Genomic DNA, 25876 nt, shown 5'->3' with positions numbered 1-25876 from the left:
TTTTCCTTCCACATTTGATTTTATTGTTTCTGACCATCATGGCTCAGCTGGTGTGAATGTTTCCCTGAATGTGTGGAGACTTGGTGTGTTGGTGCGTGAACCTCCTCCTCCTCCCCGCCAGACTAACAAAACGCCAGAAAAAAAAGCCAGCCAAAAAAAACATACAAATAAACACCTTTCAATATCCTGCGCAGCGACTCTCCTCAGACACGCTGCTGTGACTCATCGAGACACCAAACGACCGTCTGGTTCAACCAACACACGTAAGACACGTGGAGTTCATATACACAGAAAGACAAGCAGCGGCGACGCCTTTAGGCGGACTCGAACATCTTCTTCCTGTCGGCCTTGTCCTCGATGTTCTTACGCCAATCACCGGCAGCTTCTACCGGCTGCAGAGGAGAAAAGACAAACAGCAGTTTTTCATCAGGAATCAACTTTAGTTTCAGTTAAACTGACGGACGCTCGGTGAGAAAATCAACATACGTGACATAAGACTGAAAATCGAAACGTTCAAAGAAAGAACAGGGCTGCGGTCGTGTGGACGTCACCGTGGCGTCAACAGCAGACGCAGAAGGACGCCAAGAGCGTATTAAGTCAACGAAGAAGTGGCAACACGTGACGACTTTGCATGAGAACGTGTTTTTTATTTTGCCGTCTCCGAATTCTGCGACGTGTAACGTTTAACCACGTTTTACCGCCAGTAACCACAGGTGTCACCAAAATACACCGCAACTCGAATATTCACGGTTTCACCTGACGATGTGAGGAGCTGCAGCTCGTTTAAGACCATCTGGTCTATCTGTCACAAGTGTTTGGTTTGTCCATTCTGGGCTACTGTAGAAACACGGCGGTGCAACATGGCGATCTCCGAAGACGAGGACCCGCTCCCTATGTAGATATATACGTCTCCTTTTTTTTTTTTTTTTTAAATAGATTTTTGGGGATTTTTTAAATTAACAATGCACTGCTCTCTCCATTCTCAAATAGACAAAAAAATGTAAAAAATTAAATAAAATAATGAAAAAATGAAAATAATATTATCCTCTGTCCCATCTTTTTTTTTCTTTTTTTTTTGTTGGTTAAATAGAGTTTCCATTTCTATTTCTATTTCTGCTCTCCACATTCTCAAAAAGACAAAAATAAAATAAAATAAAATTCAATAAATTGACAATAATTAAAATATAGAGAAAACAAAGGGGAAAAACACTATCTATATCAAAAAACAGCTGATACTTTAAGAAAGGTGACCAAATTCTCCCAAATAGACCATCATCCTTCTTCACTGGTGAAGTACTGTTACTCCTGTTACTCTAATAAATGATAATAATACTTCCTAAACTTCTGGCTAAAATAAATAAATATAATCAAAAATAAAAAAACAAATGAAACCCAGTGTGCTCACCTCTTCTTTGGTCTCCTTCTTCACCTGCTTCAGGTTGGCCCTCAGGTCCATGTTGACGGTGTGTTTGGAGCCCAGCAGAGCCTTCAGCATGCTGTCGGCGGACATACGCACTTTCTTCAGAGCCGGTTTCTTCACTCCTCTCAGATCCACGACTTTGATCTTCAGGTCTTCAATCTGCGAGGCGGGAAAATGTTTTTACTTCACTTTATTCTTCTTAGAAAAAGGCCGTCGTTTGTTGTCAAATGTTCGTTTACCTCTTTGTCGGCCTTCTGCACTTTGGCGTGGATGTCGTACCGCTCCTCGTCCACCGTGTCGATGAGGGCGTGCAGCTTCTTGCAGGTTTCCTGTCGATAAACAGTTCTCATGTTACATACGTGTTCAGCTACAGATGCGTTTGTATGTGTCAAACAGCAACTCTGGTGCTCTGAAAGCCGAAAAGTTTAAACTGCAGCGATTAAAGTTAATATTTTAGGATTCATTTCAGTGGTGGAAACAGTTCAGCAACCCTTTAAACACCACATCAACGTTCAGATGCCTTTCACAGGCATATCGTATCAAATTGTATCGTATCAAATTGTATCGTATCGTATCGTATCGTATCGTATCGTATTGTATCATATCGTAATTGTAAATGGAAACTGAGGTTTGAGTAAAATATATATTATTATTTGTTCATATTTATCATTTTATTAGAGCATTGTTTCTAGTAATTCCAATTTTTTTTTATTCTTTTACTTTGCATTTTTGTAGATTTAAAAAAAAAAAATCAGTTTATTTTCTTGTAACCTTTTACTACTTTTTTGGCTATTTTTTTGGGGTGATCTTTTGTTAAGTTGTTGTCTTCTTCACATGAAAAAAAATCAAACTAGTTTTCTGAGGTTTTAAAGGATTAAACAAAAGCCAAAAACAATGTATATTCAAAACTTCCCCCCAAATCTGTTCATATCAAACCATCACCAGGTGATGGAAAACAGCGTTTCTAATTTTATAATTTTTCCAGGAATTTTATGGCTGTGGGAACTCTGATAAAACACATTTTAATATAAACATGGGATAATTTACAGAATTATTACTTCTATGTATATTTTTTATCTTTTTTTTTTTTTTTTTTTTTTTAACCTGTTTCCAAAATAAAATTTTGCCCTCTAACAGAGTATAAAATTTCTGCTTTTTCTCAGGTAAAAAAATTCATTGCTTCAGGATGAGTGTTTTCACTCGCTCTTTGATTCGGAGGCTCTCATTGGCCGATGCTCACCATCAGGGCGGCCTGGTCTCCGCTCATGTCGGGGGCAGGACAGTGCTCGGCCATGTAGGCCTCCTTCGCAGCTTTGTTGTCTTTTTCCTCCTGCTGGAGCCAGTTCTGAGCGATGGAGAGGATCAGACTCTGCAGGACGAGACAGCCAAAACGTCACTTTTTTGGTTTGTTTACTGCAGTCATATTTGACCAGCATTATTAAGTAATTATTCAGTGAAACGTTTCAAATAAAAGATGATCTGAAATGCAAAAGTATGAGCACTAAATGTGGATTAATCCGCTGCTGAAAATAGTCCCCATCAAATTCAATATTTCCTCCCACGTAGGCGACGTTTGTTCAAGATTTACATCTTCAATCAGCCCGAGAGACTGTTTTTTTATTTATTTTTTATCATGGAGCTAGAAATATTTTTCCTTAAGTGACAGTTCACTAAATATAGCCAAATTTCAGTTTTGGGCTGTGATAAATAGTGTGATTTTTAAAGAAAACACACATTTAAAAACCACTTGCATATGTACAACCATCTAAAGTTTAAAATCTCTCCACTAAGCCAAATCAAAGACCATAACTCCCTCCTCAGTGCTTAAAAATGTATCTAAAGTGCCTCCTCTGATAGATGATAAACAGTCTCTAATATCACCATGAACGACCTATTTATTGGCATTATTAATGACCAGTTATTTAAAAATAATATCATATGTAACTAAAAATATTTTAACCCTTTTCAAGAAACACATTTTAACAATAATCCAGATCACATAACGAGACGTTTTTTTGCAGCCAAATGTGTATTAATCTGCTTCTGAAAATAATCCTAAAAAATGCCAAAAAATGTCATGCATTTTATAAAACTGTTTTAGGAAATTACCCTTTAAGGACATAAAAAATAAAAAGAAATAACAAACAAGTTGTTTTTTTTTAATAGGACTATTTGACACTCTGAAGTAATTTAAAGCTCCAAAATAATATCTGTAGCAAGTGTTATTGGAAAAAGCCTTAAAAATCTTATTTTATTGTCATATTTTAGATATTTTAAAGTTACCTTCAGGTGATGCCTGCGGCTGGAAGTCAACTTTTTCCTGTTGGAGAGAAAATCAGATCAACATGTAAACATAAACATCACGCAGCGCTGAAGTATTTACATCTATTCACTCTGAAAAAATCAGGCATTTCCTGCAAAAAGTGAAATCTTATTTGACACTTGCAATGCACGTTTTGCTTTTTTTTAAAAGTACTTTTATTCATTTATTTATTTTTTTGCATTTTTTTATTTTTTAAATAACTCAAATTTCTGTCCACATATTAGGATAATATTGTTAAAAAACATGTTTGTTTGTTTTTTTTACAAATACACCAATTTTCAGAAAAATACCATCGTTATGAGATGTGCTTGTAAACGTGGATGTTTTTGCACAGACTTTAAACCCGATCAGAAAGAGGGCGGGTCAGACTTACTCAGACATCTTGGCGTTTAGAGGTTCACAACCTGCATGAGGACGCACACACACACACAGACACACACAGACACACACACACACACACACACACACTCAGTGAGTGGAGTAAACATCTGAGAGTTTTTGACCTCTGCTGAACACCGTAGTCGCTCAGATGGGGATGTCAGTGTGAGCTTCTCTGAGATCAGCATGTTCTGCCGCTCTGATGGATGAACCGAATATTTGTGCCGTAACGCGATCTGAGGCCACAGCTGAAGAGCAGCGGACGTCGACTAAAACTAAAACTGGGACCGTCGGGATCCGATGTCGCGTCTTGGCGTTTATGACCAGATCGGGTGAAGGGGTTAATTTAAATTGTCCAGTGAAAGATCATCAAAAAATTTCACTGATACATTTAGATCTAAACTCCAAATTAGCAGAAATTATCTCACAATCATCAATTAAGTTCCAAATTTAGCTTTTTTAAATGAACTTTAATGCTTTATTCATTTTTTTTTGATGTGACGTATCAGAACTGGCAGAGCCAAATTTAACACCTTTAAAAGTCGCACATTTTCAAATTTCAAAGTTTCTTTTACTTAAATGTGACTAATTTAAAGCTCTGATACTCAAAATAAGAATAAAAAAAGCCAAGAAATAAATTCAACCATCAGATTATCAAACTGATTAATCCTGCAGACACAAATAAATACATTTGTTAACCACGATCAATATTTTCAGCCTAATATCCACATTAATGACCAATTAATTGATAATTAATGACCAGTTATTGTCAAACAAATAGTCCTCCGTGTATTAAAATGGCTCAGATTTTAAGGATCAAATCAGCATTTCATTCGTCTCACTCACAAACCTTTTAGAGCGTCACGTTTTCGACACTAATTACATCATCATACTGACAGGATGTTATTTAGTCTAATTCTGGTATTTTAAACTCTGAGCTTCAGCACCATAAAACTCAAACTCAGTGCAGCTCAACAGGTCTCATAAATTCAGGTCTGTCAGGAAAAGGTCAAACGTCGACAGCAAACATGCAGAAAGCGAGCTCGGGATGTCAGCGAGGGTCAAAGGTGCAGAAACAAACGTCTGAGTTCCGCTTTTTAAAAGAGGATATTTTAGAAACGGAGTCCGGTCGATGTTCGGCTGCTCTGAATACAAAATACAAGATGCTGCTCTCAGAGAGGCTGGAGACAAAAAAACACACAGAGAGACAGAATTTAAAGATTATTTCTCACCTGTTGAGAGGAGGAAGACGACCACGACACACCGGGCGGACGAAAAGGACACACTGCCAAACTCACACAGTGTAAAATGAAAAAGGGTATATATGGTGGGTTGCGATACCTCAGCAAAATGCTCAGATCCTCTTTATGGAAATGGATTCCCCGGCAGACCAATGGGCCAACGAGCTCCTGAAATACACCCGACTCAGCCCCGCGCTGCAAACCGCCCCCCTGCCTGCGAGACGACTTTGAGCTTCAGGATGCAGACTCACGCAGGCAGGAGGGGAGGAGATAAAAGCACCATAAAGTAAACAATTTCAGTGATCGGATTTAACCTCCGGAGTTCCTTTAAGTTAAACACGGAGTCCTTAAACAGCTTTTACACGGGCGCCTCTTTCTGTTTTCTACCTTTAAAGCCGTTTTCTGAAGCAAAATCTTCAGCCTCGACACAGTTTTTAAATCATTTTTAACCACTTTCAACTGGAAATATTCATGGATGGATTACTAAAAAACCACAAAGAGACGAAAAAGAACTACAAAGACGGACAAAGAGACATCAAAGAGACACAACATGACCACAATGAGACATAAAACAACAAGAAAGAGATGCAAAGGAACTACAAAGACTCACACAACAATAAAGAAATACACAAATATATCTTCAACAGACAAAAAGAGACACAAAATGACGGCAAAGAGACACAAGACAGCCTAAAAAATTCACAAATATACTTCAAAGAGAGAACAGTTGACCTCAAGGAGACACAAAAAAACAAGAGATTAAAAGTTACTTAAAAGAGACACAAAAAAGCTAAAAAAACCAAACAAATATACCCCAGAGAGACACCAAAGGACAAAAATGAAACACAAGCGAACTAAAAAATCCCAAATATACCTCAAAGAGACAAAAACTGACCTACAGTGAATGAAAAATAACAAAAAAAGACATTAAAAGTTACTCAAAACAGACGAAACGACAACAAAGCGACACAAAGTGATACAAAAATAAATAAATACACCTCAAAAAGACATCAACGGACAACGAAGAGATGCAAAACAACAATAAACAAACGAAGCTAAACTACAAAGAGAAGTAAAATATCGACAAAGAGACAGAAAAACAAACAAGACAGACAAAAACCACAAGGACGAACAAAATTACCACAAATTGAACTTGCAGTTGTTATTATTTTGATGCCGTTATGTTAATTATTCGTTATCAAGTTAATTGTTTTGCTGTAATGAAGCTCATTTTGTCACAATAACAGATTTATTTATGTAATTTAAAAAAGGGAAATATCTCGAGATAATATCACCATTTAACACGAGAAAACAACTTTTGGGATAATTATGGGTGAAAATTAGTGTCCGTCTCATTTGATCACACCTGATTTTCACACTGGCATGACAATCTTCATCTTTAAATAAATATTCAATATTTCAATAATTATTATTAAAAGTAGTTCGAGGAAACAACCTTTTGTTTCTTGTTGTAACTGGTTGATTTATCTGATTAACTTGAATATTAAAACTAGCTCATGTTTTTGAGATAAGAGCATTAAAAAAATAAAAAAATAAATTACAATCAGCCGTTTTTGGCTTCCATAGATGAGAGAAACTGAATTACAGATAACAGCTGATTCAGTTAAATTTATAGTTCAGTGTCTTAAAAAAAACTTTAACTTTATATTTTTTGCATTTTTAATAGATAAAATAAATTCTAGTTGTTGTCTACTATTTGATTAGTTGATCAATTGTTTGCCCATTTTATTGATACTTTAGCAAATAGGAAAAAAATACTTTTATTTAGTAGTTTTTCTCGGAGGCTTTCAGTAAAATTTTACGAATATAAATTTGTATTTTGCTTGAGTAACAGGCTGATGAGTTTCCAGCATCATAATTTGAACAAAAGGTTTAATTTCTCAGCGTAAAGTCTGCTAAAGATTTTAATATTAGGAACACTGTGAAGCGTAAAAACTGTAATCTAAGTTGTCAGTTAGTGAATAAGTGAAGAAATTGCGGATAAAAGTAACAAACAAATTAATTCTTATTTGAAAACGTTTATTTCTAACGACTCCATGAAAAGCTGTACATTTTGAAATGATGTTTTGGGGTTTTGACTGCGTTACATGTTGACGGGACTTCGTGTCGGTTCAGTGTCTGTCGGGGGGGCGGCGGTATCACAAAAACAAAAAAAAGACAACGAAAAAGTGCCTCAAGTGTCGTCCCTGCGAGTCCTGCTGGAACAGGGAGACACTCTGAGTCACTCAGACCTTCGGACGCAGACGTCTCCTCTGCCGTCGTTCCTCGCCACCTCAGGACGGTTTTTAGGAAGTCTCGAACATCTTCTTCCTGTCGGCCTTATCCTCGATGTTCTTACGCCAGTCGCCGAGCGCCTCTGTGGGCTGCACAGAGAAGACACAAAGCTTTTAAAAGCTTTTATCACGTTTATGTCATGAATTCTTCTAATTTGACTTTTAGTTTTTCTTTTAATTTTATATTTTAACTTTTTTTTCTGTCTTGATCCTGTTTATTATTATTCTTTTTCGGTGTTTACTGCCTTTATTTATTGATTATTTTTGCCTCTAAACTCCAGTTTAATTCCACTGTAACTTTTGTCTGGCTTTTGTTTTGGCGTTTTTCATTTAAGACTTAAGACTTTTTAAGACTTTTTAATGCACTTGGGATTTCTTTTTGTCCAAATATTCATTGTAGCACAAAACATAACTTTGAAAAGAGAAAGTTAGAGGATCTATGTTAAATGTTGAAAAAACCCAATAATTTTTAGAACAGAACACAAATGTAAGTGGGTAATATCTGGTATTTCTGGATGTTTTTTTTTGGGCAATTTTATGTTTCTCACTCTGCGTGTGGGATTCCACTCTTTGCATTTTTATCATGACAAGTTTAAGAAAAGAAATTGATTATTTATAATATTATTCAACAAAAAATGGATATTGCAGATCATTTTGAGATTTTACAATTCAACGTAAGTAAATAAATAAATAAAATCCTCCTTCCCATATGTGAGGATTTTTCAGACTTTTTTTTAAGATTAATTTTACCTTTTTTTTTTCCCTATTTCAGGCCTTATTTTTAGATGAATGAAATCAGTGCCGTTAACCCTGGAATCGTGTGAGCTCCCTCCTCACCTCCTCTTTGACCTCCTTCTTGACCTGCTTCAGGTTGGCCCTCAGGTCCATGGTCACCTTGTGTTTTCCTCCCAGCAGAGCCTGCAGCATGGCGTCAGCAGACATACGCACTTTCTTCAGGGCGGGCTTCTTCACTCCGGCCAGCTCCACCACCTTCATCTTCAGATCCTCGATCTGGAGGCAGAAAAGCATCGAAACGTGTCGGCGCAGATGTTACGGAGCTAACCAGTCAGAACACACGGTGCTTTTGCCAAAGGAAACTCTGCAACTCTGGAAGTGGTAAAAACACGTGAAAGTGCTTAAACTATGTCTGTTACAGCATTAACCCTTTAGGGACTGTTTAGTGCATTTTACGTACTATCTATAATCTATATATATATATATATATATATAAAAATCTGTCTACCTAGAATCTATCTCTTTTGCATGTTGTATATTGAAAATAATTATTTTTTGTGTTTTTTTTTCATCTAAAAACATGGTTGCATCATGACAAAAACCTGGCATTGAAAGGGTTAAAATTCAGAAAATTATTTTATTTTTACGATTAGGACTGATGCTGTTTAAAATATTAACTCAATGAAAGTAGAAAATCAAGTAAATGTAGAATATTTTTATAGCTTGATTTTTGCTTTCTGTTGTCAGTATTTGACACGGCACAAAAATAATAATATATAAAAATCAGTGTCGCTGCGAATCATTGACATATCCCAGGCTGTGATAATAAAAAAAAATCTACTCAGCATGTATATTGAAAATAATATTTTTTGTGTTTTTTTCACCTAAAAAAGATACTGGCATCATGACAAAAAACTATTAAAGGGTTAAAATTCTGAAAATTAATGATTACTTGATGTTTATGATTAGGACTGATGTTGGATAAAAACTTAACTCAATAAAGGTGGAAAATAATAATGTCTAATATTTATTTTTTATAGGGTTATCGGAATTAAATATTACATTGGAAATGTTACCAGGATTTCACACGCACATAATACATTTTCAAAATAAATAAATAAATAAATAAATATATTAATAAAAAAAGAAAAAAGAATGGAAAATGAACCGATTAAGGAGCTTTGATGCAAATTGGAAACAGTACATGCCATTCATCATTAACTGTTGAGGTTAATTATGTCAGAGGCTCTTTTACCTCTTTGTCGGCCTTCTGAACTTTGGACTCGGCGTCGTACCTCGCCTCATCGATCTTGTCGATGGCCTGGTGGAGCTTCTTGCAGAGTTCCTGTTGATGCACAAAAACAAACACATTCACAAAAATGCTTGTGACAGTTTTTGGATTTAGATTTATGATTATCTCCTAAAATAAGATACTTTGTTTGATTTAAGTGCAATCATCGATAAAAACACGTTTAAAAAGTTACTTGAGTGAATTTGACAAGACATTGCTGAAAATTAGCAAAAAAAATTGTTATAAAATTACAATTTTTTTTCGAAAATAAGTGGAAAAAAAGTCAAAAACAAACAAGTACATTACCTTAAAAAGAACTGTTAATGAAAATACCATATATATATATATATATATATATATATATATATATGTATTTATTTAAAATATTTTATTACTTTTTGTAATATTATTTAATTTAAATATTTTTGTGATATTTTATTTTTATTTATTTATTATTTATTTGCAATGTTTCTGTTTTTTCCCCCTACGTTTTTAAAAGAAATTGCACCAGTTTTCTCTGACAGGTTTAAATACTTGTGAAAGGCTTTTGTAATTAGCTAAAGAAAAAGTGAAGTTGCTTCAGGTCTCAAAGGGTTAAATCAGCTGGTCCGTTTGTTTCGGAGAGGAGGAGAGAATCCTAATCAGGGGTTTCAGCTGCCTGCAACCTGCCATCCTCACCGCCAGATGACACCAAATCCTCCTAAATCTAACTGTTGGTCTGAAGATCCGTTTCGGAGGATTTATTGGCATCTAGCCGTGAAGCTGCAGACTGCAGCCAACTGAGGAAATATCCACACTAACACGATTTGAAACGGTGCTTTAAAACGATCTCCAGCACACATTTTCAGAAATAATTTCCATCCAAACGTACAGAAAATACTACAGAGATGGTGAAAAGTCAAACCAGATTTCTTGGTTTGGACCTCTGAGAAGGTGAAATGTTAATGAAAGTAACACAAAAGTATGAACCGATTTAGAGGCGTTGCAAACTAAATATGGCGACATATCACAGCGGTAACAGAAGCATTATCCAGCCATGGCGATGGGAGAGAAGTAGTTTGGCGTTTTGGGGGCCAGAAAACACAAACTATTGAAACGGCGTCACTTCTGTGGGATCCTGCGAGAACGCTGACGTCACGGCTGCACTTTGCACAGGCGTGTGGTGGTGTTTTTTTATAGTGTGTCATTACAAAGTCACACCGCCTTTGTGTTTTTTTTAAAACACAAAGGAAAGACTTTTCCATTTTTAGTTGCGCCGGTCTTGTCTAAGCTAAAACTGCATTTCTAAAGGTTTTTCATCTTAGAGGGTCCAAAACCGTGGAGTCACGTGGACGTTCGGTGTAAACGTAGCAGTAGTTTTGTGTCTTACTGTCGATGAAGCCTGTCACTTTTCCCGTGTGCCAACGATGTAAGAGAACTACGGTGACCAACGTGTTTCTAGAGCCATGGTTTGGGTTTTCTGTTCTGGGTTACAGTCAGGACGTTTACAGGATGTTAGAAAAAGGTGATTTATTGCTTTTATCCAACTAAAGCTGGACTTTTAAAATACATGTAAACGTGTTAATCCAACTGAAAGAGTTATTCCGTCATTTAAACACGTCAGTCCGACTCTAACTGGACTCTGCTTTCTGCACATGCAGCTTTCCTCAGTGGTTAGGGATAGGGACTGTTTGTTATTTATTGAGGGGGGAAGAGGTGCTGCAAAACGGGTCAGCCAGTTTTAAGAAAATGTAGGCACTGAAGACAGACTGGTGTTTTTTTTGTCTTCGGTGAGGGACATACACTTTGTAAAGGTCGTATTTTATATTTATTTTAAATAAAAAGGTTGAACCCCAGCCCCCCCCTCTGATAAATAAAGCACAGTCCCACAACACAGAAGCTAAGTGATGTCCTGCTGTGAATGGAGCTGCAGCAAAACATATTTTAACCACCTCAAAAAAACAATATCAGTGTAAATGTTGACTGTATTTGAACGTTGTCTCCTCTTTATCTTCCTCAGCAGCTGATGAAGGCAGCAGTACAGCAGCAGTAGAGCAGCAGAGCAGCAGTAGAGCAGCTGCAGAGCATCAGTAGAGCAGCTGCAGAGCAGCAGTATTGCAGCAGTAGAGCAGCTGCAGAGCAGCAGTAGAGCAGCAGAGCAGCAGTAGAGCAGCTGTAGAGCAACAGTAAAGCAGCAGTAGAGCAGCTGTTGAGCAGCAGTATTGCAGCAGTAGAGCAGCTGCAGAGCATCAGTAGAGCAGCAGTATTGCAGCAGTAGAGCAGCTGCAAAGCAGCTGCAGAGCATCAGTAGAGCAGCAGTATTGCAGCAGTAGAGCAGTGTTAGAGCAGCTGTAGAGGAGCTGCAGAGCATCAGTAGAGCAGCTGTAGAGCAGCTGTAGAGCAGCAGTATTGCAGCAGTAGAGCAGCTGCAGAGCATCAGTAGAGCATCAGTATTGCATCAGTAGAGCAGCAGTAGAGCAGCAGCAGAGCAGCGTTAGAGCAGCAGTAGAGCAGCAGCAGAGCAGCTGTAGAGCAGCCGTAAAGCAGCTGCAGAGCAGCAGTAGAGCAGCTGTAGAGCAGCAGTAGAGCAGCTGTAGAGCAGCAATAGAGCAGCTGCTCCTCCATTCAGTTCAGTTCAGAGTGTTTGTCTCAGTTTGGTGTTTTTGATAAAACGGCCTCGTCAGTAAGAGCTGTCTGACAGCGAGGTGACGCAGAGAAAATATTCTAAATATAGCGTACACTTACACTGATATTGATTTTTTTTGTGGCTTCAAACTAATCAGTGAAGTCAGAGTTTACTCAGTTTGATTATATGTATGTGACGTTTTTCTACCTCAAAGTTACTGTAAATAAAACAGTTATGTTTGTGATTGGGTCGATACCATAGACTGTTTAAATAATAAAGGTTTATAGCAACAAGCTGAAAGATGGACTGTCCCCTGCTGCTTGTTGACTGGGACAAGGACAGGAGACACATTAAATAAACAGGCTGTAACTGTAGCTCGTCTAAACCGTGCACGTAAACAAAGTAACACGAGTACTTGTGTAATACTTCCTCCACCACTGTCTGATAGCATCGTGGTCTCACCATGAGGGCGGCCTGGTCTCCGCTCAGCTCGGGTGCGGGGCAGTTCTCGCCTAAATAGTTCTCCTTTGCCGCCGCAATGTCCTTCTTCTCCTGCTCGAGCCAGCCAGCGGCGATCTGCAAGATCACACTCTGCAGGACGGTAAAAAAAAAGACATGTTCAAGTTAAATTAAAGGGTTAATGACGCTCCACTGATGTCTAACAAGACGGCAGAGATGGATTTATGCTCACCTTCAGATGGTGCCTGCGGCTGGACGTCATTTTCTTTCCCCTGTGAGACAGATTCAGTTTTATCAGTCTTTGTTTTATGTTCCTCAGGATTAATTACAGTTATTTAAGCTCTCAGCACATTAAAACTGAAGCTAAAGCTCACTAATTAACACATTTGATCCAATTAAAAATGACAAAAGGTTCATTATTGAAAAGGGTTTTCTTGTGTTCAGACACCTTTCAGAGGCATTTAAAACCTTTGATTTTAGAAAATATGGAAAGAGAGCAATGAGAAAACCACAAAATGCAAAAATTAATAAAATAATAAAAACCTTAATTAAGGCAACTCATTTTTACTAATCAAATAAATAATGTATTGTTCTTTTTTAAAAAAACAGAAAGAAAATTTATTAGAAACTTAAAAAAGTAGAGAAAATGTAAAGAAGACTATATTTATATTTATAGAGATAAATAATTTTATTATTATTATTTTATTTTTATAATTTTTTTAATTTTTTACTAGTGTTTTGGGTCATTTCTTGAAAAGTTGCTTATTGCTTTTTTTCATATGTTCTTGGAGGGAATCAGGCCAGTTTGCTCAGGTTTCAAAGAGTTAATTATCAAACTTTAGAGGGGCTTGTAATTAGGAGGATAAGGAGCCAGGCTAGCTGTTTCCCCTTGTTTCCAGTCTTTATGCTAAGCTAAGCTAACTGGTTGTACCTACATGCATATTTACTGTACAGACACAGAGTTCCAGAAATAAAACAATAAATTATTCATTTAATTAACTAAATAAATAAATTAACAAAAATGTTGTCTGCGAGGTGAGATTATTTCACTGTTCACTCGTGCGTAGAGAAATTAAATTAATTTGTTTGTTCACTTCAGCTGTTACTTTTTCTATTTTTCCTCACACAATAAATTCATCGTGACGGTCATAAATCGGCGTGGCACATTGTAAATGCGACAACAGTTTAACGAGTCCCTCCTGACATGTTCGAGGAGCTCGTACAGCTGCTGTCATCCGAAGCTGCAGCTTTGACCTTCACACTGAACTGCAGCCTTCACATGTTGGGATCAGTTTAGACACTCAGTCAGTCCGGCGGTGAGACGTCTCAGCAGCCGCCAGCGTGACCGTCCCGATCATTTTGTGTGCAAAGATTAAAGTTCAGCTGAAGTTCAGCGCCGATGAAGCAGCTCAACATTTACGCTTTAGATTCAGAGTCGTCCTGCAATAAAAAAAGACTCAGTGTGCATCAGACTCTGCCGCAACTTTGAGATTAACGCCAGCATGCTGGAACGTTTCTTTAAATACAAATATGAGGTATTTGTACTTTACTTGAAGATGTACAGTTTATGCTATCTTATACTTCTACTCCATCTCAGAGGGACTTTTTCTAAACACTACTTCTTTAAGATATCTTTAGTTACTTTGCAGATTATTAATACAAAATAAAATCAATGAATAAAAAATGAGCTAATGAACTTTTACCAGCTGCAACATTCAAGTAATTTAATGAGACAATAACTATAATCCCATTATATAATGTATAAATATTACTCTGCATAATGAGTACTTTTTAGTCAACTGCAAAGTTTTTCACTAAAATGTTTTTGTTTGTTTTTGTTTTGCTCTTTAGCTCTTATTTTCTGATATTTGTCGATGTAAGACACTGAATGTGTGCATCCGTCTTTATGAAACTCAGAAAACAATCAGATACAAAGACGGAAACAAAGGAAATTTAAACTATGTTGCATTGTTATAAATGACTGAGCACGTTTCCAATAAATCAAACTAAAGTTGAAAACAGAGCGCCGTCGCTTTAAGTGAGATGTAACAATACGTTCTTCAGCTGGTCTGTGAAAACAAATATTTCATATTTTACTAATATTTCTAATTTGCGTTGTAATTTTAGAATTAATGGAGAATGAATGCACATAAATATGCATAAACAACTTTTCTACAAGCAGCAAAAAATTCCATATCAATAAATTATCAAAAACATTATCAATTAATAAATAAATAACTAAAGAATGAATAGGAATCTGCATTTAAATTAAGCTCTTCCTTCACAAAAGCTTATCCTAATCCAACAAAACCAAATAAATGTTGATTAGAGGCACTTGTTTGGACTCAATAAAAGATCATAACTGAATAAAAACAGTCAATAATGATATTTTGGGTCCGCTGGATGTTTGCAGAGTCCAGATCTTGTGCATTAATCTGTGTGCTAATCCCTGAATTACAGACACCATGATGTGACACACTATCTGGTGTTTAAATCCAAGATTTACTTGGAGATTATCAGGAATTTATGGACCTGTAAGCAAAGGCTGAGCCTGACAAGCTGAGATGTCTTAAACTGGCCCCAAAAATGAGATAAAAAAAATAGGAAAATAAATGAATAAAAAACACACAGAGAGCCGTCACGAGTTTTAAAGCAGTAGATTAAAATTAATTGTTTGATAGTTGAGATTTTTAAATCAAATTCAATTAAAGACAGATTCAACATTCCCGTCCTGTTGGTAAGTGTGGCTGTCGTTTGAAAGATTAGTGAGATGAAATCACACGAGAAGAAGAAGAAGCACAACAAAAACAACAACAACACAGAAGAAGAAGAAGTACTCACTCAGACATGTTGGCGGTTCGTGATTTTCACACCCTGTTTAGAGACAGAAATCGGTTAATCACGAGCGGACAGGTAACATAAAGCTGAGCTGAACACGTCTTGTTGCCTCCCCGTTATCGATCGGCGACCCTTTGACCTCCAGCGGGAAACACGATATCACGGAAAACCGGCTGCCACGCCAGCTATCACAAACCGGCTAATTTTGGACGGGCGGGGTCGGTTGCCGGGGCCCTCCGAAGACATTTCTGCCTGGAATTTAACTTCTGAACTGAGCACGAAATGCCACCAGCGGAGGAACCAAATGTGGCGCCAAACACGTGGTGAGAGCCGTTAACACCAACGCTGTTAATTCCAACATCCCGCAGGCATCCGAACCGCCGGCTGACACCAAGGTGTGTCCGAAAACTGACTCAGATCACAACTCAAAGAATCAAAAACACTAAAACTTACTAAAAATTGTAAACGTTGATGCTTTGAGGTCTAAAAGGAGTCGGGTTCCAGACTCAACTAAATCCAAATTTAAAAGAAAAAGATCAAAATCTTCTCGTCAAGACTCAGTTGACAGTTTTAAATCGTCACACTTTGCCAAATCGTCTTATTTTCACATGAATATAAAACACTGACAAACATCCGACTGCAGCCAAAAAGGCGATATTGATTCAATTTACAAATCCTCATCACAAGGAATCAAATTAATTTAATCTTTAATAAAGACATTTTTAGAATGGAAACGCAACTTTTCTCAGTAATTAGAGAATTTGGTACTAATTATATGATGTTCATTTAGTACATTTCTGGTTAATGACTTCAAAATAAGAGCTTTTTAATCAGCTGTACGTGCAAATCCATGAAATTTTGTCAACAGGCAAGCACACAATTCAACAAATACGGAGAGCTTTTCAATAACATCAATAATCAACATTTACGTACGTTTAAATCCATCATGGAAATTCAAATTTTCATCGAAAAAGTTCCAAACTTATTTTTTACACGAGCTTATTATGAAATTGTAAGTATCTGTCAATAATGTAACAAGTTATTAGGCAAAATAACAAGATGACAACATAACTTTACAAAAAAAAATGCTTTAAAAAAATTAGCATCCAGGTGAGTAAAAATGAACCTGAACTTTATAATATTTAAAACATGAAACTTCAAAAATGTCACCAGCATCATGCAGCCTCAACGAAACGTCCAAACATCACCACGATGACATTTTGAATCTACAGACACATCGAAACCCAGCAGGACCACAATAAAACCACAAAATGAAAAATGTGCTTCAAGTCCAGACTTTAACCTGAATGTCCCGAAGTTATTCAGCTCAACGTCCTACAGTGTCCTCCAATAAGTCCAACCAGCCTCTCTGAATCTACGTCTCAACGCAGCCTCAGAGGTCAGAGGTCACACCTGCAGCAGCATGTTCGGGGGGAAAAAACACCTTAAAAACCACCTTTAAGTCCCACCTGTTGACCAGACCTCAGTGTGGCTCTCTGTATTGTCTCCTACCGGAGCGAAAAGGAAGCCGAGCTACGGAGACTCTCACCTACTGAACGTGACGAGGAGGAGGAGGAAGGAGAAGAAGAGGGGGAGACACTGCCAAGTCCTAAACAGTAAAGAATAAACAGGGTATATAGGGTGTGAAGTGCTCACTCAGCAGGAAAGTCAGCCCTCTTTATGGTAGCGGAGCCACCTCAGACCAATGGGCCGGCAGGCTCCAGAAATACCACCCTCAACTCTCCGAGGAACCTCATAAATTTCTGCTGCAGGAAGTCGCCTCCCTGGACTCAACAGACGCTATCAGGTTCCCCTCCCGCAGAGAGCGGCGCTCGCAGGAAGCAATTGTTACACAACAGTCGAGGCGACGGGATTACGCAGATTCACTTTCCTTTAAACCAGCAGCTTAGCAGAGCGGAGGCGAGAACAGTCACACGCAGCACGAGTTATTTCAACTAAAGTTCAAGTTAATCTGAAGCTTCAGCAGCTCGCAGACACAGAAATCAGCTGGAGATCCTCCAGCGATTCTGTTTCCTGGAGAGTCCCCCTAAAACACTGATCACGATCTGACCGCTGAAATCTCACATTAAAGGACTACTTCACCCACAAAATGACTGTTTTAATATTAGCGACTCTCCCCGAATTGTGTTGTATTTCTGAAGAAAACTTTGCTTTGCCTTCAAGGTAAACAAAAAATTAGGGCCACAGCCAACGATTGTTTTGATGATCGATGAATCAGATTTAAAAACATAAAAAAAGAAATAATAAAATAATCAATTTTTTCTCCCATTACTTTGTTCAAAAACAGATTATCATTGACAACAGTGCAGAAAGTGCATGTTCATGATGAATTTTCTCACTTTCTGCAGTCTTCGTTCACCGTGCAAGAAAAACAACGTTTCCTTCACAAATTCAATAAACGCAGAGAGTAACTGATATACAAACGTTCATTTTGTGGGTGAAGTATTCCTTTAAACTCACATAAACAGGATTTCATCCATCATCACAAACAGTTATTACAAATAAAAACTGTCAAAAAAAATCATCTCAGCACTTAAATTAAAAAAGACTGTGAGCTCCAAACTAAGAAAGAAATGTGAAATGATCACTGGCAAAAACAAAAGCAGACTGAGAAAACTAACATTTGCTTTAATTATTAAATTATGAACGCTGAGAATTTAGGTGTGAAACAACAGAGAAAATCTGAGTTTACAGAAGCAGCGGCAGCGGCCGCGAGTTTGATTCCAGCCTCAGCCCTTTGCTGAACGACCCCCCCCCCCCCCCCCTAAATTTAGGGGAGAGGTGATAAAGTTTCAGATGAGTTTACGGTTATGTAAGAGTTTTAGTTATACCAGATATGGATGTTTTTAAAGAAAACTAAAGGAGACATGAACAGTTAAGAGACAAAACTTGATTGCAAGTGAGACAAAGAATTTAAAGTTACTCACCGTTTGTAGATCTTCATGTTGTTGCAGCTTCACTTGTGATTCTGATGCAAATATTTTCATAGTAGAAGAAGAAGAAATGATGTGCAGGAAAGAAAAACCATCTCGAAGAGAAAGAGGGCGAAAAAGGCTCTCTGCTGACATCTGGTGGGTCGTCCTGAACACAACACTGTTTTTCAATTTGTTGAGCCAATTAAATATTTATCAGTTAAATATAAAGTTAAACTGACTTTTGGTTCCTGAAAACAGCTTCTCCTGATTAGGAATTAATCTCTTTTTATACGTAAGACTCTGAGTTTGAGGATTCATATCAATAACTGAAGTGAATTTTAAATAAACTCTTTTTTTAACGTTAATGAAACTAAAATGAAGAAAATCCAACTAAAAAAAACAGCTCTTTTAACTTTTTTTTACTTTTAACTTTCAAAACTTTTGGAAAAAACGGCAGTATGACATCAATGCCTTATTCCAAAAAAATAATTTAATGGCACGTGGCTTTTTTTTCCAGAGATGTAACAAAGAGTTGTAGAAGCCCAGAGGCAGAGAAAGTCTTTAGGAAGTCTCGAACATCTTCTTCCTGTCGGCTTTGTCCTCAACGTTCTTACGCCAGTCGCCGACGCCCTCGCCAGCCTGAAAGACGAACACATCAGCTCAGTCGGTACGCTCACGTGATGATAGAAAAAGTCGAATTTTTGTGTTAGTCGGACTAAAACTGGACTTTTAAAAAACGGAAACATGTTAGACAACTGAAATCTCACTAAACCGAATTTCTCAAAGTTGGACTAAAACCCTCAGATAAAGTGATTTGAAGTAGAGTTATTCTGTCATTTAAACACTTCAGTCGGACTTTAAGTGGGCTTAGAGATAGGGACTGTTCATTATTTATGAGCAGGGAAGAGGTGCTGCAACACGGGTCAGGCAGTAAAAATTTAAGCACTGAGGAGGGACTCGTGTTTCTAATTTAGGCTGAGGTGAGGGAAGAACAACTTGAATAGCTAGTATTTTATATTTATTTTAAATAAAAAAGTCACATCCCAGCCCAATACATGAAGTCAGTGATGTAACAGAGTCTCACCTCCTCTTTGACCTCCTTCTTGACCTGCTTCAGGTTGGCCCTCAGGTCCATGGTCACCTTGTGTTTTCCTCCCAGCAGAGCCTGCAGCATGGTGTCGGCCGACATACGCACTTTCTTCAGGGCGGGTTTCTTCACTCCGGCCAGCTCCACCACCTTCATCTTCAGATCCTCGATCTGCAGAAACACAGAGGAGGAGCTCAAACAGCTGACAGACAAACTGTTGGTCTTATTTTATATATTTAAACAGAACTGTGCAAACAGCGACCTCCAGTCGCCATCCGGGAGAGTTTTAAAGGGTAACATTGTCAGATCGTGGAGTACCAATCCGTTATCAATGCACACTGTACTTCACTCACTGAGGGCTGAAATCAGGTGTGATTAAATGATCCAGACACACATTTTCAAATTCTTCATAATGTCCCGTGATCCCGAAGTAAACATATTTTTTCAAGTGATAAATAAGCTCTTTATTTCTAGAAATTAGAAATTTTTTAATTTAATTGACATAAATCAACCTGCATCAACACCTCAACTTCAGGGCTTTTCTAAAGCATATATGTACAGAATAATGTTGGTAGCCAGTAAAAAGGCGATACCATCACAGTGGTTACATCGAAGATCACCTGCCTTAACGGACTGGTACAATGTGATGCATGACAGATCAGATTTTAGGTAACAAGCGGAAACTGTATTGTGACCCTCCTGGTTTTCTGCTACACACAAATATCACTTTTATGTTTGTTTTTTTCTGTTAAAAAAATCCACATGCATTAAAAGAAAACAGCATTAAAAAAATAAATTACAAATTAGGCCATTCTCAGCTTCCGTACATAAATGCATAATTTGCATGAGCGCTTTTACTTTTTTTTTTAAATTTAGTATAACTGATAATACTTGTGTACTTTTACATGCAGCACCTGTAAGTGAGACACGTCTACCTCTTTGTCTGTCTTTGCCACTTTGGCCTCGGCGTCGTATCTATCCTCATCGATCTTGTCGAGGGCCTGGTGCAGCTTCTTGCAGACTTCCTGTTTGTTTAAAAAGAGAATAAAATCAGCCCCGTTCCTTCTCTCTAACGCACTCAGTGAAGGTTTTTTTTTTTAATGTGTGTGCTTTAAGGTTTGCGTTTTTTTTTTTTACCATCAGAGCCGCCTGGTCTCCGCTCAGGTCGGGGGCGGCGCATTTCTCCGCCATGTAAGCTTCTTTGGCGGCTGCGATTTCGTTGGCTTCCTGCTCCAGCCAGGTGACAGCGATCTGAAGTATCAAACTCTGCAGGACGCACAGACGCTCTGTTAATTTAAGTTTCAGTAAAGCAAAAAGGCTTCTTATTGTTGCTAAAGCTACAGTTCTGCATTTTTTTGGCCACTTGGAAACAGATGTAAGGAAGCCAACAGAGACCATGCTTGCATTTTATTTTATTTTATTTTTGTTATCTCCAGATAACAAAGCTTGATTTGCTGTAATAATGGGTTCATTCATGACGATTCTCGATTTTAAAATAAAGACATAATTAATCATACGAAAAAAAATGTTTTCTTTAGATCAAAGCATCATTAAAAATAAAATAAATGCAAGTACGGCCATTATTGGTTTACAACCCTGTTAAAGTTGTTTTTGTCACTTGATGGACCTGAATTTGATTTATGATCTAATGTGAAAAGAAATTCTTACCTTGAGATGATGCCTGCGGCTCGATGTCATCTTCTTTCCCCTTTAATTAATGAAAAGTAAAATATCAATAACAGCATCCAGAAATTTTACAAAAAAAAAATAAATATGATTTAATGTAAATACATCTTTGTAACAATCAAATGTTGTTGGAATGTTATTTTATGGTGGGAATTAAAAAACTATTGCAGTTGTAAAAGACAACTGACAATATTTTAAGAGAACAAACTTACTCAGACATCTTGGCTTCTTTTTGCTTTCAGACTCTATTAATAATCAGAAAAGGAGACAGTTAGGACACAAATATGAAAACAATTACAACAAAATCTTTATAGGTTACTTGAATAAAATGATTGAATAAAATACTGAATAAAAAAGTCTTTAAATCTGCTTCAGACACGAGTCAATCAAAACTGAACTTTTGATTTAAATGATTAATTTTACAAAAATCCGCGTTTCTTCTTTTGTTTGTTTGCAAACAAAAACTTTGTATTCAAACTTTTAACATCATTATTTGAAAAATAATAATTTTCACTTACAATTAAAAAAATATTTCATTTAATCCCTTTTTATTTAACTTTTCATTTTTTTATTTGAATTTTGATTTTTTGATTTTTTTAAATTATTATAATTATATTTCAAAAAGTTCTTTAAGTCTACTTTTATACTCAGCTTTTCTGTTTTGCTAAATGTTTTATCTTTTTTTGAAAACTTCTAATTTGCCCTTTTATACACTTTATAACAAAATGTTTAGCAATAAATGTTTAGTTAAAATCTTACTATGAATCAGCCCAAAACACAAATGAAAATGATCTAATGCAACGAGTTAATCTTTAAACAACAAAATAAAAAGGTAGCATTAGTTTCAGTATCCGTCAAACTGCGGTCTGAGGGCCTTTCGGGGCCCCTCTGCAGGTTGTAGGTGACTCGTGTCATTTCTCTCTCAGGTCAGAGCTAATTTGGACTCGGGGTCAAAGGTCAGCCGACACACATGCTGATTTATCTGTGAGCGGCGACGTGTAACATAGCTCCTCTGACAGGAGACGCAAGTGTCAACATTCAGTTATGAAATAATAATAATAATAATGATAATAATAATGATACATTTTATTTATAAAGCACTTTTCCCAAACTCAGAGACACTGTACAACAGAGAGCGTTTCAAACGACAACAACAAAAAACCAAAACAAGAAAATAAAGAAAACAGAGCAACATAGCACAAGCATATCAAAAACGAACATTCACAGTCACACTTTAAAAGCTGGTTTAAAAAGATGAGTCCTGAGCAGTGACCTGAACATGGATGGGGCAGTGCAGTCTCGAATATTTTTGGGGAGTGAGTGCCAGAGGGAGGGGGCCGGGATGGAGAAGGCTCTGTCTTCTCCCAAAAACTAAGTCAGTTTAATTTCCAAACCAAACTCCATGAACATTCATATTTTCACTAATTTTATCAAACAGCTTCTGATGTAATTCACCAAACATTCAGTTGTCCAGATTTTAAGAGGCTTTTCAGACATTAACTTTCATTTTTATTGTTATTAGTTTTTGAAGTCAAACTCCCTAATTAAATGAAAAATAATCATCATCAAAGTTGTCTTCTCTTTAACCCTTTCAGTTCTTCAACTCAAATGTGGTTCAGCTTTAAAGCTGCTGACCTGCAGAATCTGTAGTTATGTCACTTGTGTTTCTGAGCTGAGCTCTAACATGTCAGAGGTAATCTGATATTTCGGTTATTTCTCACTCAAAGGTCATTGGATATGTGAGACAGAGAAAAGGGAGAGCTGGAAGGAGCCAAAGACTTTTGAGCAAATGCAAAAGTTTTTGCTCTTGCAAGGAGAAGAAAATACTTTGTATGTTTTTTTGCATGCAAAAGGCAGAATTTCTTTCAGAAAATTGGCTATTAAAAAGGGAACATATAACACATATTACATCCAGACAGGACACGTTAAAATACATTTACATAAAAACATTTGATATTATTGAGGCTATTGAAGTCACAGATACTCAGTGGAGACCTGAATCAAGTTTTGGAGAAGATTGAATAAGGACTTTTTGAAGAGGTTACTGAAGTGGATCCACATTAGTATTAAATATTAGTAAACGTCTGGTTTAGAAATGAGATAAGTGCTTCACTTAAAATTTTTTTTAAAATCCTAAATTTATGGAGGGTATATCTTCAACCTGAATTTAAAAATTGGACTACAGTGTTTCACAGACAAGTTGTTAGGCTGCAACATGGCAAAAATGAATAAAATACAGAAAAATACACGTATATACTTTTATATTAAATAATCAGGTGACTGTGGAATAATCTAAAAAAATAAACTTGGTAAGGTTACTGCCTTAAAATTATGAGTCCACTGAATTTAAGGTGACATGTTAAAATTATTTTGTAATGATTAACTTGTCCTTTAAAATTCAGTCAACTTGAAAATTTAAGGACACTAACTTTTTAAAATGTAAACAAATACTTTAGTGTACTCCCATCATACAAAATGTTTATAAAATGGTTGTTTTTATAATCACTTCATTCAATTTGTGAAAAGGTGATTATTGCTTGAATATTAACAGAAAATAATAAGAATTTCCTCCAAAGCACCCGGTGATATAAGACAATAAGGTGATAATTCTGGTAGAAATCAATAATTTAAGTTTAGATTACGCTGCATAACCTTCACTTTAGCCACTGAACGCACAAAGTAAAAGAGCTTCTCACCTACGGAGTGACGAGGAGGACGAGGGCGGCAGAGACTGACGGGGACACAGACAAAATGTGAAATCTGTGGGGGTATATATGTGCTTGGACGGATATTTGAAGGTTCCTGTTTATGGTCATAAGGACGTCTGAGAGCGACGATGCCAACAAGCTCCTGAAATACCTTCATTCTTTGACCTCTCACCTCGTAACTCCTCCAGCCTCGTCTGTCCCGACAGGTCAACAGTCCTCAGCGGGGCAGGAAGAGAGCTGGACAAAACGAGGCAAGAAAAATATATCAAACTCAGAAACTTTATCCGTTTAATTATCTCAAATATTTAGCTGATATAAGGCGGCTGCTTGTTTTTTTTTTCAGGCACTTTCATGTATTAACCCTTTGAAAGCTGAGCAGATGGCTTGATTTCTTTGAAAAACATGAGGAGAAAGCAATGAGCAACTTTGTAAATTAGTAAAAAAAAAAAAAGTTACAAAAATTATTTACCTGAAAAATTAGAAAGAAAGAAAGCAAAAAAACAAACAAACAAGGAAATTATATTTAAACAGTGTTTAAATAATAAGAATAATAATTCAATAAATCATTTAAAAAATGTAATTATAATTAGAAATATTATTTTCTGGAGCTTTTTCCCTAGCCTTTAAAATAAAATAAAAATTCTCAATCTTCTAAATCTTGCCAAGTTGCTCATTGCCATTTTTTCTACACGTAAAAATTTAAACCAGTTTGCTCGTGTTCAAGGGTTAAACATGAATGTGATGACTCTACACTTGAATACGTATTTCTCTTCTCACATAAAACGTGTCTCTGCAGTAGAAAGACACGAATACTTTTGAGACTGGAGCTACCTGAGCAGAGACAAAAGAGAAGAAGTCTGGTATTCATCTTTTGCTCAAGAGGCAGAAAATCTACAACCTCCAGAATTCACTGTGCAGCATCAGACCAAAGATCAGACCCGCTGGTGGGCGACCCGTCTGATGCAAACCCGTCTCTAACGGTTACCGGACAGTTACAGCTGATAGCCAACGCCATTTTAAATAATGAGCTGCACCCTTTGCACAGTGAGTTTCAGCTTGTCCCCTCAGGGACGAGGTTTTTAGTCCCGAGGTGTAAGACTACAAACTCCAGCTGCCATCACACCGGTGAAGCGGCTGTAGGAAAAACTGCACAAAATTACTGATGGCACAAGATCATTTTGCAGCCTGTATTTATGATTTATTTATTGACAGTTTTTGGATTGTTAACTGGTTATGTTCACCACAGCTTGGCGGCACATGCAGCCCACACTGTGTTGATACAAAGCTGGTTGAAAATAGGCGAATTATCCCAAACCACAACAACACAACAGCACTTCATCGCTCTCAACAACAGACATGCAGAGCGTCATATGAGATATGGAGCAAAGCTACTGTGATACGAGTTTTAAAGACAAACCTCATTTGTTTCCGCTGCGGTTCTTTCTGGATTCAGACGCAGCGACTGAAAACACAACAGAGAAAAACAACAGTAAATAAAAACATCAATAACTGACAGCATGGTGATGTTAATCTGTTAAAATTTCCATAAAAACAATTAAACCAATTTTTTGTTTTTTTAAAACCTCAAAACAAAACAAAAAATATAAACACAACATTACTAAATAAAAACAGAAGTTGCTCACCTTCTGAACAGAATCCACCTCTCATCAATACGCTTGATTAGAAAATATCAATATTTTTACCAGTATAAAAACTACAAAAAAAGATACATTCTAGTAAAACTTTACATACATAAAGACTATTAAAAAAAACAAAAAAAAAAACACTAAGTCAGACATTAGTAATAAACTATAATAAAAAGTACTAATTGGACTGATTGAAATTATAAATTGAAATAAAATGCAAATTATTTGG

General features: G+C 36.8%; 3 protein-coding genes across 4 annotated transcripts; all 3 read right to left on the bottom strand.

Moving 5' to 3' along the window:
- LOC121956914 (troponin I, fast skeletal muscle-like) lies at nucleotides 1-5481 on the bottom strand. The gene is made up of 7 exons (XM_042505353.1): nucleotides 5354-5481; nucleotides 4117-4147; nucleotides 3704-3740; nucleotides 2661-2789; nucleotides 1660-1749; nucleotides 1406-1579; nucleotides 1-392 (listed from the first exon to the last, which is right to left on the bottom strand). The coding sequence occupies exons 2-7, from the start codon at nucleotides 4122-4124 to the stop codon at nucleotides 315-317; spliced, it is 516 nt and encodes a 171-aa protein (XP_042361287.1). The 5' UTR covers nucleotides 4125-4147; nucleotides 5354-5481; the 3' UTR covers nucleotides 1-314.
- A 1975-nt stretch (nucleotides 5482-7456) lies between these two features.
- LOC121956910 (troponin I, fast skeletal muscle-like) lies at nucleotides 7457-17318 on the bottom strand. The gene is made up of 7 exons (XM_042505349.1): nucleotides 17134-17318; nucleotides 15588-15620; nucleotides 12979-13018; nucleotides 12750-12878; nucleotides 9647-9736; nucleotides 8494-8667; nucleotides 7457-7746 (listed from the first exon to the last, which is right to left on the bottom strand). The coding sequence occupies exons 2-7, from the start codon at nucleotides 15593-15595 to the stop codon at nucleotides 7669-7671; spliced, it is 519 nt and encodes a 172-aa protein (XP_042361283.1). The 5' UTR covers nucleotides 15596-15620; nucleotides 17134-17318; the 3' UTR covers nucleotides 7457-7668.
- Nucleotides 17319-19019: 1701 nt separating this feature from the next.
- LOC121956909 (troponin I, fast skeletal muscle-like) lies at nucleotides 19020-25578 on the bottom strand. Of its 2 annotated transcripts, XM_042505347.1 has the most exons (8): nucleotides 25419-25578; nucleotides 24174-24238; nucleotides 21506-21538; nucleotides 21276-21315; nucleotides 20745-20873; nucleotides 20543-20632; nucleotides 19605-19778; nucleotides 19020-19159 (listed from the first exon to the last, which is right to left on the bottom strand). In XM_042505347.1, the coding sequence occupies exons 3-8, from the start codon at nucleotides 21511-21513 to the stop codon at nucleotides 19082-19084; spliced, it is 519 nt and encodes a 172-aa protein (XP_042361281.1). In that variant the 5' UTR covers nucleotides 21514-21538; nucleotides 24174-24238; nucleotides 25419-25578; the 3' UTR covers nucleotides 19020-19081. The 2 variants fall into 2 exon arrangements, with proteins under 2 accessions (XP_042361281.1, XP_042361282.1); XM_042505348.1 differs by lacking the exons at nucleotides 24174-24238; nucleotides 25419-25578 and adding an exon at nucleotides 23990-24009.
- Between the last annotated feature and the right edge of the window lie 298 nt (nucleotides 25579-25876).

Source organism: Plectropomus leopardus, chromosome 17 (assembly GCF_008729295.1).
Source record: "Plectropomus leopardus isolate mb chromosome 17, YSFRI_Pleo_2.0, whole genome shotgun sequence".
NCBI lineage: Eukaryota > Metazoa > Chordata > Actinopteri > Perciformes > Serranidae > Plectropomus > Plectropomus leopardus.
The sequence above is the reverse complement of the archived record's forward strand: the minus strand, read 5'-3'. Positions and strand labels throughout refer to the sequence as shown.

Excerpts from the sequence above, each read along its gene's own strand:
- LOC121956914 (XM_042505353.1), bottom strand. Across the intron at positions 2,790-3,703 it reads GCCGCAGGCATCACCTGAAG|AGTCTGATCCTCTCCATCGC; the intron begins GTAACTTTAAAA and ends CTCGTCCTGCAG. Across the intron at positions 1,580-1,659 it reads TGCAGAAGGCCGACAAAGAG|ATTGAAGACCTGAAGATCAA; the intron begins GTAAACGAACAT and ends CCCGCCTCGCAG.
- LOC121956910 (XM_042505349.1), bottom strand. Across the intron at positions 12,879-12,978 it reads GCCGCAGGCACCATCTGAAG|AGTGTGATCTTGCAGATCGC; the intron begins GTGAGCATAAAT and ends ACCGTCCTGCAG. Across the intron at positions 9,737-12,749 it reads GAGACCAGGCCGCCCTCATG|GAACTCTGCAAGAAGCTCCA; the intron begins GTGAGACCACGA and ends GTGCATCAACAG.
- LOC121956909 (XM_042505347.1), bottom strand. Across the intron at positions 20,633-20,744 it reads GAGACCAGGCGGCTCTGATG|GAAGTCTGCAAGAAGCTGCA; the intron begins GTAAAAAAAAAA and ends TTAAACAAACAG. Across the intron at positions 19,160-19,604 it reads AGAAGGAGGTCAAAGAGGAG|GCTGGCGAGGGCGTCGGCGA; the intron begins GTGAGACTCTGT and ends TTCGTCTTTCAG.